This window comes from Callorhinchus milii, unplaced genomic scaffold, assembly GCF_018977255.1.
Source record: "Callorhinchus milii isolate IMCB2004 unplaced genomic scaffold, IMCB_Cmil_1.0 Scaffold3, whole genome shotgun sequence".
NCBI classification, from domain to species: Eukaryota; Metazoa; Chordata; class Chondrichthyes; order Chimaeriformes; family Callorhinchidae; genus Callorhinchus; species Callorhinchus milii.
In genome coordinates, this window is record NW_024704744.1 from 34,541,080 (window position 1) to 34,554,028 (window position 12,949).

Sequence of the window (12,949 nt, forward strand, 5' to 3'; positions counted from 1 at the left end):
ATTAAAATGAGATTGAAATATCTGGAAGAGTCCATAGCATCTTTCTGAACGATGCTCGAGAGAGTACCATACAGAGGAACCACTGCTTTAGTTTCCCTTCTTTTTGTCAATGAATTGAGTAAATTCCAAGCATTGTTAGGTTGTTGCTTAGCAAAGAGGTGCTCCTTCAAGATTAATTCACAGTTTACGAACAATAAGAAGAACTTCAAATACTCTATTCACTATACAAAGGAGAAAACATCAAATAGAACAATCACTGCACTCCAACTAAAAGTATTTGGTTTCACGTGCAATTTTTTTTATTAAACAAAAATATTTCAAAACTCTGCAGTTTTGAGCTGTAAGAGTGGCTCCATGTGACACAGAAACCTGGAACAAGAAGAAGAGTAGGACTTGCAACAACTTCACACAAAAAAACCTCCCCCCTTGTAACTTTAACAATAAAGGTGAAATGCTGTGTCCCCCAAAGAGAGAAGTGTTGTATTAGAATGCAGCTCACATCGCTGGAGCTATTGTTCTGCACAAAAAAAGGTTCATTCATTAAAAGTGCAGCAGATGGCTCTGCGACGGACAGAAAGCAGCATGAAACGGGGCCGCCAGCTGGCAGTCGCTGCACAAGCAACATTCAATCGCAGCTGCACTTTTACTGCTCCTTTCACTCGCCTGCATTCCTAGCCGTCACATAGCAGGGATCCCTGATTAAATTGATATGTGAAGGGGCGACTCTGCCATTCACTCTTCGCACGCTTTGCTAACTAGGTACTGGCTCACTCCCAGGTTCAATTTTGTCATAACCCTCCACCACAGGATGTGTAAAAACACACACACATACTTTAGATCAGGCCACAAGTGCAAGGCTTTCTGTTCAGTAAACTGCAAGGAATGATTTTCTTGTTGGTTTCTGCATTACTCTACAATAAGCCACTAAATACAATTAAAGTGGCAAATTGGATGACTTGAAGGGGTGCTCGACAGGCATCTCCTCTACCATTAGAACATCAATGACCAATTCCCAGTCAATCGGTATTTAGCTACATTTAGTGCAACTAGGAACAGGGCACAAGGGAAAAAATGATCAATTCACATTGAAGCTACTGTATTGTATATATTCTGCACAACAAAATAATTGGAAAATGTCATAATATATATTACAGTGAAGCTTTTAAAACTGGAATCCCAATTTGTAATCAAAGTCAGAATTTAAAGCCACAAAGGTTCATAATTACATCCTCCTACCCAACCCCCTCCCTTTCTAACACACTTAGGGTTAGAGTTAGGGTTCAACTTTACAAGGGCTTAACTTTACCTCCTATTTAGAATACAGTAGAAGCGTGCTTCACTATAATACTACTTTTTAATGAGGTGGTGGGGGGGGAGAATTGAAAGACAAACTGCATATTTTAAGACTGAAATAAAGTCAGAAAAGTTCAGATGAAGTATCCAAACTGTAAGGGGAACTTATCTTTGTCTCTCGTATATTTCACCCACAAAATATACAATCAATTCGCTTTACAATATATTCAACGACGTGATAAAGCACTGTACAAAATGCAAGGATGATGATTATTATTATTTTTATTGACCTCCTGTGCATTTCCACCATTTTCTGTTTTACCTCACATGTATACTGCATTTGATAACTCTGCTTTCATGAGCACGAGTTCTAATTTAATAATCCTTTTTGCTTCTGTGCAACCAATCTTGTTATTAGTAAGGACATTAAGTACAGCTTATTGCTGCAATAAGACAGTGCTATGGTTGGTATTCTGGAAGAATGATGATGATAATAAAATTAAAAATAATAATAGTAATAATTGCACTTGCTATAGTAGCTTAACATTTCAAAACATTTCAAAGTGTTTCACAGAATCACTGGGCATTTGTACGCAAACCCACAGCCAATGTGCGCACAGCAATGACCCACAAACAACAATGAAGAGAATAATTAATCTTATCTGGGGGATGGTTGTCCAGCACATTGGGAGAAACTCCCTTCTCTTTTCAAGTTTTGTCATGGGAATAGTCAGACAGCTGCTTAACAATAATAATCCTTGCATTTGATATAGCACCTTATCATGTCTTCGAGACGTCTCAAAGCACTTCACAGAATATACTGTAAAGTGAATTGACTGTATATTTTGTGGGAGAAACACAGCAACCAATTGCACACAGCAGTCATGGATTGAAGTGACCAACTTATTATTGTTATTATTTTTTTTTCAAAGAATTATTACCACCGGAAAAGTAATCCGCCAATTAACTAACAACCAGGTTCCTACTTGCTGCTAGGTAAACAGAGGAATGTGGAGTAAGGAAACTTGCCCAACATTTTGCCCTGCCGGAAATCGAACCCACGTCTCTCGCTTGCGAGGTGAGTGCTCTAAGCTATAGGACTCCATAACGCCATGCTTGGGTTAATGTCTCATCCGAAGGACCTCCAACAATGCAGCACCACTAATTGTTGCACTGGACTGTCAGCCTAGATTGTGAGTTCAAAGTCATGACATGGGGCTTGAACCCACAACCTTATGACTTAAGAGGCAAGTTTGCTATCAACTGAGCCAAGCTAATAACTGGCACCATCCTATCAGCATCATACCAACTTGTCCGCTCCCTCTACTCGGCTGGCACTGGCCTGTTCCATGTCACCCACCCAGCCCGTGGGGAGCATTGAGCAAGTCTGCCCCACCTTCTGGAATTCCATCTTGGAATCCATCCACCTCGCCCCCTCCCCTCCCTTGCCTCCTTCAAGGCCCATTTCAAGACCTTCCTCTTTGACCATGCCTTTGACCACCCTCCCATCCTCCACTCCTCGATTCCAACCTCCAGCTCGGGTGCAAATCCTTAACTGTCCAGCTCCTTGGGTCATCCTTCCGACATGAAAGGCACTAAATACATGTAATTTTGTTGTTGTTTTTGTTGCAACATAGAAATCTGAAAATTAAGATACCCAATCCACCACAGGTAAACCCTCCAGGAGCAGTTATGGACGTTCTTATAATACCAGGCGAGGAGAGAGGGAAGAGGAGAAAGGAGAAAATAAAATATCATTGGGGAGAAGGGTCATGGATTTCTGTATGTGTCTGACCCAACTTCCCCCCACCCTAACTCTCACCTGGGGTGTCTGGCTACATGGATTCCATAGAGACCATTCAAAGAATGGGAAGCTTTCAATCTGTGGAATATAGATCGACTTTTGTTGACTGTGAATGTTTTGTGGATCTTGATTATCCGCCAATTTCAATTATTCATAAGGAAGAAGGGGCTATGATTGTTAAGTTTCACTGAGGTGCCATACTCGCCTTAACACAACAAATGCCTTGACCTTAAGTTTTACTGTTTGGAATAGTGTTCGAATCAGATTTTAATGAATGAAAAATGGTGGTTGTTCAGGGTTTCCTGTACTGTAAGTAAAAAAAAGTTGAGTGTCACAACAATCCCCAATATGTTTGAAACTTGTGCGCATACCAGTATAACAACAGCAAAATTACATTTATATAGCGCCTTTCATGTCGGGAGGATGTCCCAAGGCGCTGGATAGACAGAGTTTTGGACCTGAGCTGGGGGTCGGGATTGGGGAGAGTGGAGGACAGGGGGGGAAGGAAGGTGACTGAATACATGGTCTGAGTGAGGTGTACCTGTGGTTTTATAGTGATTGCGAATAGTACCCATCATATTCATTCTGCAATAATCTAATGTGGAGCAGTTCAACAAGAGATGCAGTAAGAAATGAGGTGCAATACTCCCATCCCTCATTTACAGTAACAACTTTGTTAAACGTCTTACAAATCAGAACCATAAGTCCACTTTAATGGACAATTTTTATCATATCAAAGTGCAACAAGCTGACACTGGAATATTGCAATCACTAAGCATTATCATTTCACAGGTAATTTCGAGGACATCAGAACAAAATGAATGTTGCTTCAGATTAGCTGCACAGGATGTTTAAGAAGGTGACCGTCATAGTGGATAAGGCGTGAATTTCAACTGAACAGATTTACAATACAAAAGGCAAAGTACTGCAGATGTTTTTACCAGATTTGAAATACAGTCAATAAAATATCTAAAACAATTACTGTCTCCTAAAAGATGCAGAATGTTTACTGTTTGGGACCGTCCAGGCACTGTGCCTCCAAATAAAGCTGAAATATTTACTTTGAATTTACTACCCCTCAAAGCGAGATTCCATTTTGAGATACTGAAGCTTTTTTGATCATTTTTATTTCCATAAGCTGACAATTTCTCAGACTATCATCATAAACAAAACTAATTTTGGAAGTGGTTTTGAACTTCTTTAAATGATGGGTGATAATTCATATTTACATTGCCTTCAAAATTATATTATTTAAATTTTCATACATTTCCTCTGTGACCTAAAGCTGAGAACTTAAATTTGATTTTGGTGACTTAATGAATCCGTGTGGGCAGTTAGTCTTTTTGATGTACATCAGTGATTATGAAAATGTGACTATTCCCATATAGCTGACCCCCAATACAGTAAATCACGGATTACACTCTGGTTTATAAATAACATTCTTTTAAAAAAGGATGAGGTCTAACACTTTGTCCAGTATTAGTTGTTCAGACTTTGCAGAGGAAACCACTGAGTAAGGAAGCAGAGGGTGACAACCAAGTATGCTGAGTAAGAACGGTGAGTTAATATTAATAATAATCATTACATTTGACATATCATGTCGTCAAGATGGCTCAAAGCGCTTCATTATATTTTTTGTAATTGTGAAATATTTTATTTTTAAATATTTTATTGTGAATCAGTTTAGTGACTGTGTATTTGTGTGCAGTATAGATCTCTTGTGCATTTTCTTGGTAATAAACCAGACATGGAATTTGTAAGTCTGATCAGGGTCAAACATACCATCTATTTCAGCTTGGTTTAGCAAGAGCAAGCAGTCAGAAAGGTTGATGGAATCAGGGCTAGGGGTACGAAGACATTGTTAGAGCTAAATAAAAGAGCTTCAGCCTTCATGACTGCAGAAAAGACTGGACATCTTCAGGCAGGCAAAATAGTAACAGTACTGCAATCAAGGATAGTGGTAGAGTTGGGTGTCATCAGCATTTGGATGTATGGAACTAGCACCACGATTGTGGCTAATGTTGCCATGGACTACCTCATGATGAAAAATGGAAGAGAACCCTGAGGTGCACCAGGAATGATTAGGATGTAATAGAGTGAAAAGCCACTTGAGACATAATAATGGCCAGATAGGAATGAAATAATTAAAGCACAGAACCACGAACGGGAACCAATGCTGGAAAGATAATTGTGGGAAATAGTGTGGCAGGGAATACAGTGGGCAGTGGTGTGAAATGCAACAAAGATATTAAAGATGAGAAGCAACATCAAGCCCTAGTCACAATCAAATAAAGTATCATTGATGACTTTTAGTGGTCTCAATGTTGCAGTTCAGTCAAAGATGTAACTGAAGGATCTTGAACATTTCTTACCTTTAGACACTAAAACCTGTTCTGACTGCAATTATTTGTATCTTTCTGCGCTTTTTACTAGTATTATGGACATTGCTCCTCTGTACTTTTGTTTCTTTTGTTCTTTATATATCCTAAGCTTTCCTAAACTCCAAATACAGTAGGCTGCCTGCTTTGGTCTGAGAGATGGAAACCATGCTTTAGAGTATCCAGACTTTACTAAGAGTTCCACACATATATGCCACCAACACATTGAAATTTCTGTGGATGGAATAGAATGTGCACTTTCTCCCTGGAATCACACAATCTGGTTACCTAATTCTGGAGTTATTAGGCACAGGGTGGCAAGAGCCAAGGCTTAGTGACCTCAGTACAATTAAGTACTGCTCGAGTTTAACCAGCTAAAACTGAATAGATTGTCATTAACAACAGTGTCTGGCAAGCTTCCCACTACTTGTCCAGCTCTGGCCATCTTCCCCACCGGAGGCTTTCCTTTGGCTTGCAGAGCTAACAGAAGCTAAATGGGAAGAATCCATTTTACCAGAAGAAAAAGTCATCAATCCTCACACTTACATCTTCATTATGTTGAAATCAACACTCTGGAACACCACCCTGCATGAGGGGTGCTACATAAATGCAAGTTATTGATGTTCAAATCAATAATCCTCACATTATCTCTCAGCTCCTAAAGTAACTCATTTTTCAGTCCCAAGCATTCTTCAGTCTATTGTTCCTAAAACCTACAGGCTTTTAAAACACAAGTGCAGCATCAGCTAACCAATTCTTCTTGATGTATCTCAGCTGAACTTATCTCCTGGTCTTAACTTGATGGTGCCCGCAATTATGGACCTGGATTTAACCTTATAAAAAAAACAGTCAGCAAATTCAATTCAAGAGAGGAGAGAAGGTTTGGAAGAAATGATATTTAAAAAAGAATGTTTCACTGATATTCACATTTGGCGCTATGTTCTGTACTGATGTGATACAGTATTGTTCAGTGATCCTAAATCTAGTTATGGTTTCGTAAGAACAATACTTTAGTGGAAAATGGATCATTTACTATATTTTATAAATGTGACTATTTTACAGAGAGTTTTTTTGGCATTTCAAAAGAATATTATAGCCTTGATACTAACAGCAATATTTTCTGTTGAGAATCTCGAGTTTAAATTCCAGCCTTGGCTTTTCTTTTGGATGAAAATCTTAGTCACACTCCACGAGGGAGATGGGAGGTGTGTGCCAAAATTACTCAAGTGTGCCTCCTGGTGGCAGGACCAAGGAGCAGCATTGACGCCACCTGGGGGGACCTTCAGACTGGAGCCATTCCACTAATGACAACATAATAATAATAATAATCCTTGCATTTGATATAGCGCTTTTCACGTCGGGAGGACGTCCCAAAGCGCTTCACAGAACACACTGTAAAGTGAATTGACTGTATATTTGTGGGCGAACATGCAAGCAGTCGACAAACTGGGGGACATGCAACAAGAGAACTTAGAAACACATTACAGACAATCAACATCACTAACAAATGGCCATGCAGCAAGTTATCACAGACATATTGCACAGTGCATTGACTCCAGCCACGCTCGCTCCATCCCTCACCATTGCATTACGGTTTCAAGGATCATAGCAATCACATCAATCAGTGCACAATTGTCTGACAAATATCCTATGCATTCGTAGAACTGCAGCAGACAGGTTCCCACCTAGTTTCTATTTGCCAGACATATTATCAGACTGTGAGAACAGGCGTCTTTTTTTTTAGAGAGCTCACTGAGGAACAAATTCATAACCCCCTAGTTCAATATCAGCCTATATCATTTTAGTACTGTATATACGTGTGGTCAGACCAACACACCATCTCACCGTGCAATATCATAACCAAAAGTGAGTGCGTCTATGCATTGTTTTTTTTAAAAAAAACACACTCAAAGAATTCATACAGAAACCTGAAAAAAACCACAAATATGACTTTATGTGCATATAGGAAATGAAACAGGAAAGCAGTGAGAAATAACCACCAATAGTCTTGATGATCAAAACCTCGATCAAAATTGTCCCTGCAAATCAGTCATACCAACAGAAGGAGGACTGGCACACAAAATAAGAAACTACACACAGCGATGGGGTCTGAAAAGTGTTTGCATGTGCCTTGCATTTTGGGGGGGAATCAGTGGAAACGACTAATTCGTGTGCTGTCAAACAAAGACATTCTGCCTTAAGTGCATTGCTGCTCAGGAAATCTGGATGATGCAGTGGGGCTGTGCTGTTGCAGGAGATTATGGTTACAACTCTATTCTCTGGTGTCTGTGGTGCTCGGCTCTATTGTTGGGACAATTAAAAATACAACAGCCCTTTTTTTTTGCTGTGTCCCCATCGCTCTCGCCAGTGCCTGGGCGACTCCTCTTTTGTGTGTTGCAAATTAATGTGTGAGTTCAGGTTGACAGGGGATGCAGAGAAAGGAATCGATGAGCCATTATTTGGGAAGGAGGATGGTTGGTGGTGGTGGTGGTGGGGGGTTAGTGAGGAACACCCTTCCCACTTTTATCAGCCCAGTCAGTCCACCCTTTAACACTGAGGGGCTCTGCGATGAAAGAAAGCAGCGCAGCGCAGCTCAGCTCACAAAGAGCATCAGTGATCACTTGTCAGGCTGTGGGTTTCCCCCTCTTGAACAGACCCCCCTCCCCCCCACACTCCCCACCATCCCCCCCCCCCCCCCACTCCCCACCATCCCCCCCCCCCCCCCACTCCCCACCATCCCCCCCCCACTCCCCACCATCCCCCCCCCCCACTCCCCACCATCCCCCCCCCCACTCCCCACCATCCCCCCCCCCACTCCCCACCATCCCCCCCCCACTCCCCACCATCCCCCCCCCCCACTCCCCACCATCCCCCCCAAAAAATACTCCCAATTCAAAAAGAAATCCACTGCCCAGTCTCCACCCTAAAGAGGAAAAAAAAGACACGCGAAATAAACCCCCAAAAACGCGACATTTAAACCTCAGATCAGAGCCACAGGACACAGGCAGAGAGCAGCCCCCGACCAGAGGGAGAGGGGGAGAGGGAGAGGCACATTTCGCTGAGATACTGAGCAGAGATTTGCACAAAGTCGTGTGCGGGGTTTTTCCAACAGACTTCGGTGCAACAGCTATTTATTTGTGTGTTACAGTGCTGCTGCTGCTCTCTGCACCGGAGTTGCATCTGATCCCCGTTCACACGGTGTGTGGATGGTGTGTGTGTGTGGAGTGGTGTGTGGTGCTCTGTATGGTGTGGTGGTGGTGGTGTGTGTGGTGTATGTGGTGGTGTGTGTGGTGTGATATGTGTGTGTGTGATGGTGTGTGTGATGGTGTGTGTGGTGGTGGTGTGTGTGTGTGGTGATGGTGTGTGTGGTGGTGTATGTGATGGTGTGTGTGATGGTGATGGTGTGTGTGGTGGTGTATGTGATGGTGTGTGATGGTGATGGTGTGTATGTGATGGTGTGTGATGGTGGTGTATGTGATGGTGTGTGTGATGGTGATGGTGTGTGTGGTGGTGTATGTGATGGTGTGTGATGGTGGTGGTGTGTATGTGATGGTGTGTGATGGTGATGGTGTGTATGTGATGGTGTGTGATGGTGGTGTATGTGATGGTGTGTGTGATGGTGATGGTGTGTGATGGTGTGTATGTGATGGTGTGTGATGGTGGTGGTGTGTATGTGATGGTGTGTGATGGTGGTGGTGTGTATGTGATGGTGTGTGATGGTGGTGGTGTGTATGTGATGGTGTGTGATGGTGGTGGTGGTGTATGTGATGGTGTGTGTGAGGGGTTTGCAAAATCCACAAAAAGCAAACAGACAGACAGACAGACAGACAAAAAAGAGATAACTTTTCCTGAAGTGAGGATAGGATGTGGGCAAAGGCGAGGCGGCGGCGGCAGATGTTCGGTGTGGGGTTGACCACCTCTTTTTAACCGCTTTACTGCGGCTCCTGTGGTGTGTGGTGTGTGTGTGAGGGTGAGAGAGAGAGAGAGAGAGAGAGAGAGGAGGAGGGGGTGGGGAGGAGGGGAGGAGGGGAGGGGGGGGGGACACACGGTCAGGGCAGGTGGGGACCTTTGCGGGGATGGATGGGCTTCTTACCTTGTGAAGACTTTCCTTATCCTCTGCAGCAGAGTGGGCGATGCGGTGGTGATGGCTTCTGTTGGGATGTTCTCGATGGTAGCGACATGGTTGCGCTGCTGCTGCTGCTGCTGCTGCTGCTGCTGCTCGGGGATCATTGCTGATTAAAACCCAGACAGCATTCTGCACTGCCCGCACTCGGGGTTGGCAACCGGTGAGGATGAATCGGTGCGATCTCTTTTTCTCTTCACCTGCCCCCAACCACCCCCCAAACCCCCACTTCTCTCTCTCTCTCTCTCTCTCTCTTTCTCTTTCTCTCTTTCTCTCCTCTCACACTCTCTTTCTCTCTCTCTCTCTCTCTCTCTCTCTGTCTCAGATGCGACCTCTTCAGCTTCAGCAGCAGATTGAGTGAGTGAGGGAGTGAAGTGAAGTGAGTGAGACACACAGAGAGAGACAGACAGACAGACAGACAGAGAGAGAGAGAGAGAGAGAGGGATGGAGCAGCCCAACAGAGCTCTCTGTCTGGAGAGAGGAGCACCTGCTCTGAGTCAGTTGAAGTTGTTACCACTCGCTCCGCCAGAGGGACATCAGCCCACCCAGCCCTGCACTGGCACATGGGACTTGTAGTTCACCTCCACCTTCTTACCTCTCCCTCAAACCCAACACGCCTCCTCCCTGCGGACAAAAACACCCCACGAGACTCAGGATCCTTGCTTTTGATAGAGCGAGACGCCGCGAAACGTCTCGCAGACTATACTGCAAAGCGGACGCTTTCGCGGGCCAACCGCGGCCGCCAGTTGCGCACAGCAGTGCCCCACAAACACTCGTGGATTAAGCGACAAAACATTTTTCAAAGGGATTATTAGTCCCGGAAAGCAATCCACCAATCGACTGATAACCGGCAACAGAATTGTGTGGAGCAAGGAAACTTGCCTAAGATTTCACCCTGCCCAGGACTCAAACCCAGGTCCTCTAATTTGCAAGGCAAGCGCTCTAATTAATACAACAACAACAAGATTACATTTGTATAGCGCCTTTCACGTCAGGAAGACGTCCCAAGGCGCTGGACAGTGTACAGCATTTCAGACGCGAGCTGGTGTCGGAGATGGAGAAGGCAGGGGAGGGGAAGGGGGGTGACCGATGGCATGGTCGAAGAGGAGGATCTTGAGGCAGGACTTGAAGGAGGCTAAGGAGGAGGGGGCGAGGCGGAGTGACTGGGCGATGGAATTCCAGAGGTTGGGGGCAGAGTGGCTGAAGGCTCTCCCACCAATGGACCCATCAATACGCTACAGGAATCCAGATCAAGCCTGCTGAAAAATAATCCTTGCATTTATCAGGTAGTCAAGCGTTTAAAGCACTTACTGGAATTTGTACTGTGAAGTAGTTAGTGGCTATGTATTTTGTAGATGAACCCGGCAACCAGTTTGCACACAGTAAAGTCCAACAAACAGTCATGAAATGAATAACCAATTTATCTGGGGGATTGTTAGCCAGGACACCTGGAGAAATTCCCTTCACATTTTGAATAGTGCCTATTAACATCCAACAGCAACAATAACAACAAGATTACATTTGTATAACGCCTTTCACGTCGGGAGGACGTCCCATCCATCTAAACAGGCAGTCAGGACATTGGTTTAAAGCCTCACCTGAAGCACAGCATCTCCAACAATGTAGCACATCCCCAGCCCTGTACTGGAATGTCAGACGAGATTTGGTGAATTCAAGTTTCAGTGTACCCACAACCGTCTGATTCATAAGCAAGAGTGCTACCAACTGAGACAGGCTGACCAAATAGAAACCTTAAAAGTCTAAATATAAATGACCTAACTAAGGAGAACTAAGGATATTTAAAAGGATGACAGACAGACAGACAGACAGACAGACAGACAGACAGACAGACAGATGCTCAGAAAGGATATTAAACAATATGAAATGAGATTAAAATATCTGCTTAAAATAAAAATATAAATAAAATATCTGATTAAAATGTTCCTTGCAATCGATATAGCCCCAATGTCCAGCAAACACTTTCTGTGTATAATAATGCTTTATATCTTAATATAATAATCCTGTGTGGCAGCCTGGCTAGGTTGGTAGCACTCTTGTGTCTAAATGCCATGGAACTTTTAATGTCCATCTAAGCACGCAGATAGGACCTTGGTTTAAAGTCTCATAGAAATTTGGGCCAGGGAGGTAAGCCTCCTTTTTAGGAGTTGGTTCTGCTCTTGTGTTATGGATCCTGTGGCATGGACTGCAACACTGAAATGGAGGAGCTGACAAACAGATGTATTTCACCCATAGACTTTTCCTCCGCTCTTCTGAATGAGAAGCAATGCCTTTCTATTCATGTACAAAATGTATGATATTGTTGTGTAAGTGGCACCATAACAACAAACACATCAGAATATCCAAAACCATTCGCATATTCGCATAATTGATACTTGCTGAAATGATGGTAGCAGAAACTGCACGCTGCATCTAACTATCAGGTGACTGCTCCCAGCTTTTTCCTGGTTCCATTACCAGTATTTTCATGCGAGGCAACAGTATGGCAGAATAGCGTTGAACCAATGTACAATATGTACTTTTAACGAGATGAGAATTAGAATTGTTTTGCCCCCACAGACTGTTGCATATGTTGAATAGACTCCCAACAAAAGCAATTGATTCTGTTTCATCTAACTTCTATGAAATGAACTGGGTAAGTATCTGGTTGGGAAGTAGGTGCAGACTGAGATGAATCAATATTCCATGAGATAACGTGTAAAAACTGTGTATGATTTATTCAGTAATACATTGACCAGTCAACCTAAGGCCATATTCAGGTGCAAAGCAATTTGTCCATTACTTCCCAGAATTGTGCCATCTCTCATTTTGTTCAACAAGGCATATCCTGTAGCAGATTGTTCAGCAAACTGGAGCACACTCATTTCTATAAGGAAGTCTAAGAATTAAACATTATGATTGTTAAACATTTTATTGTGTTGTAGCTCAGAATAAACATAGACACTATTATCTATTAAAAGGTGATAATACGATTACAATGCAATACTACTGTACTGAGTTTAAGCAGGAGCGAGATGCAGCGATGCATGTTATTTAAAGGAATTTTAAGCCTCATTTTAAAAAAAAGTCTGGCTCAGTTGGTAGCACTCTTCCCTTTGAGTCATAAAAAGTACGCCCATGTCGGAACTTTGAGTTCATATTCTAGGAGGATACTCCAATGCAGTGTTGCATTGTTGGTGGTGCCATCCTTCAGATGAAACTCTAAGCCAATGTCTTGCATGCCTGTTAAAGTGGGCGTTAAATATTCCATGGTACTAGAGTATTTGAAAAGAGAAGGGAGTTTCTCCTGGAGCCCTGGCCATCAATCGCCAGGTAACATTGGCCATTGACTTC

The 12,949-nt window shown here is 43.1% G+C and overlaps 1 protein-coding gene across 1 annotated transcript in view; it reads right to left on the reverse strand.

Moving 5' to 3' along the window:
- Nucleotides 1-9,822, reverse strand: part of slc35f1 (solute carrier family 35 member F1) — a 162,482-nt gene extending 152,660 nt beyond the window's left edge. The window contains exon 1 of the mRNA XM_042333671.1: nt 9,569-9,822. Within this exon, the coding sequence (XP_042189605.1) occupies nt 9,569-9,705 (137 nt within the window). The 5' untranslated portion in view covers nt 9,706-9,822. The remainder of the gene's footprint in view (nt 1-9,568) is intronic.
- Between the last annotated feature and the right edge of the window lie 3,127 nt (nt 9,823-12,949).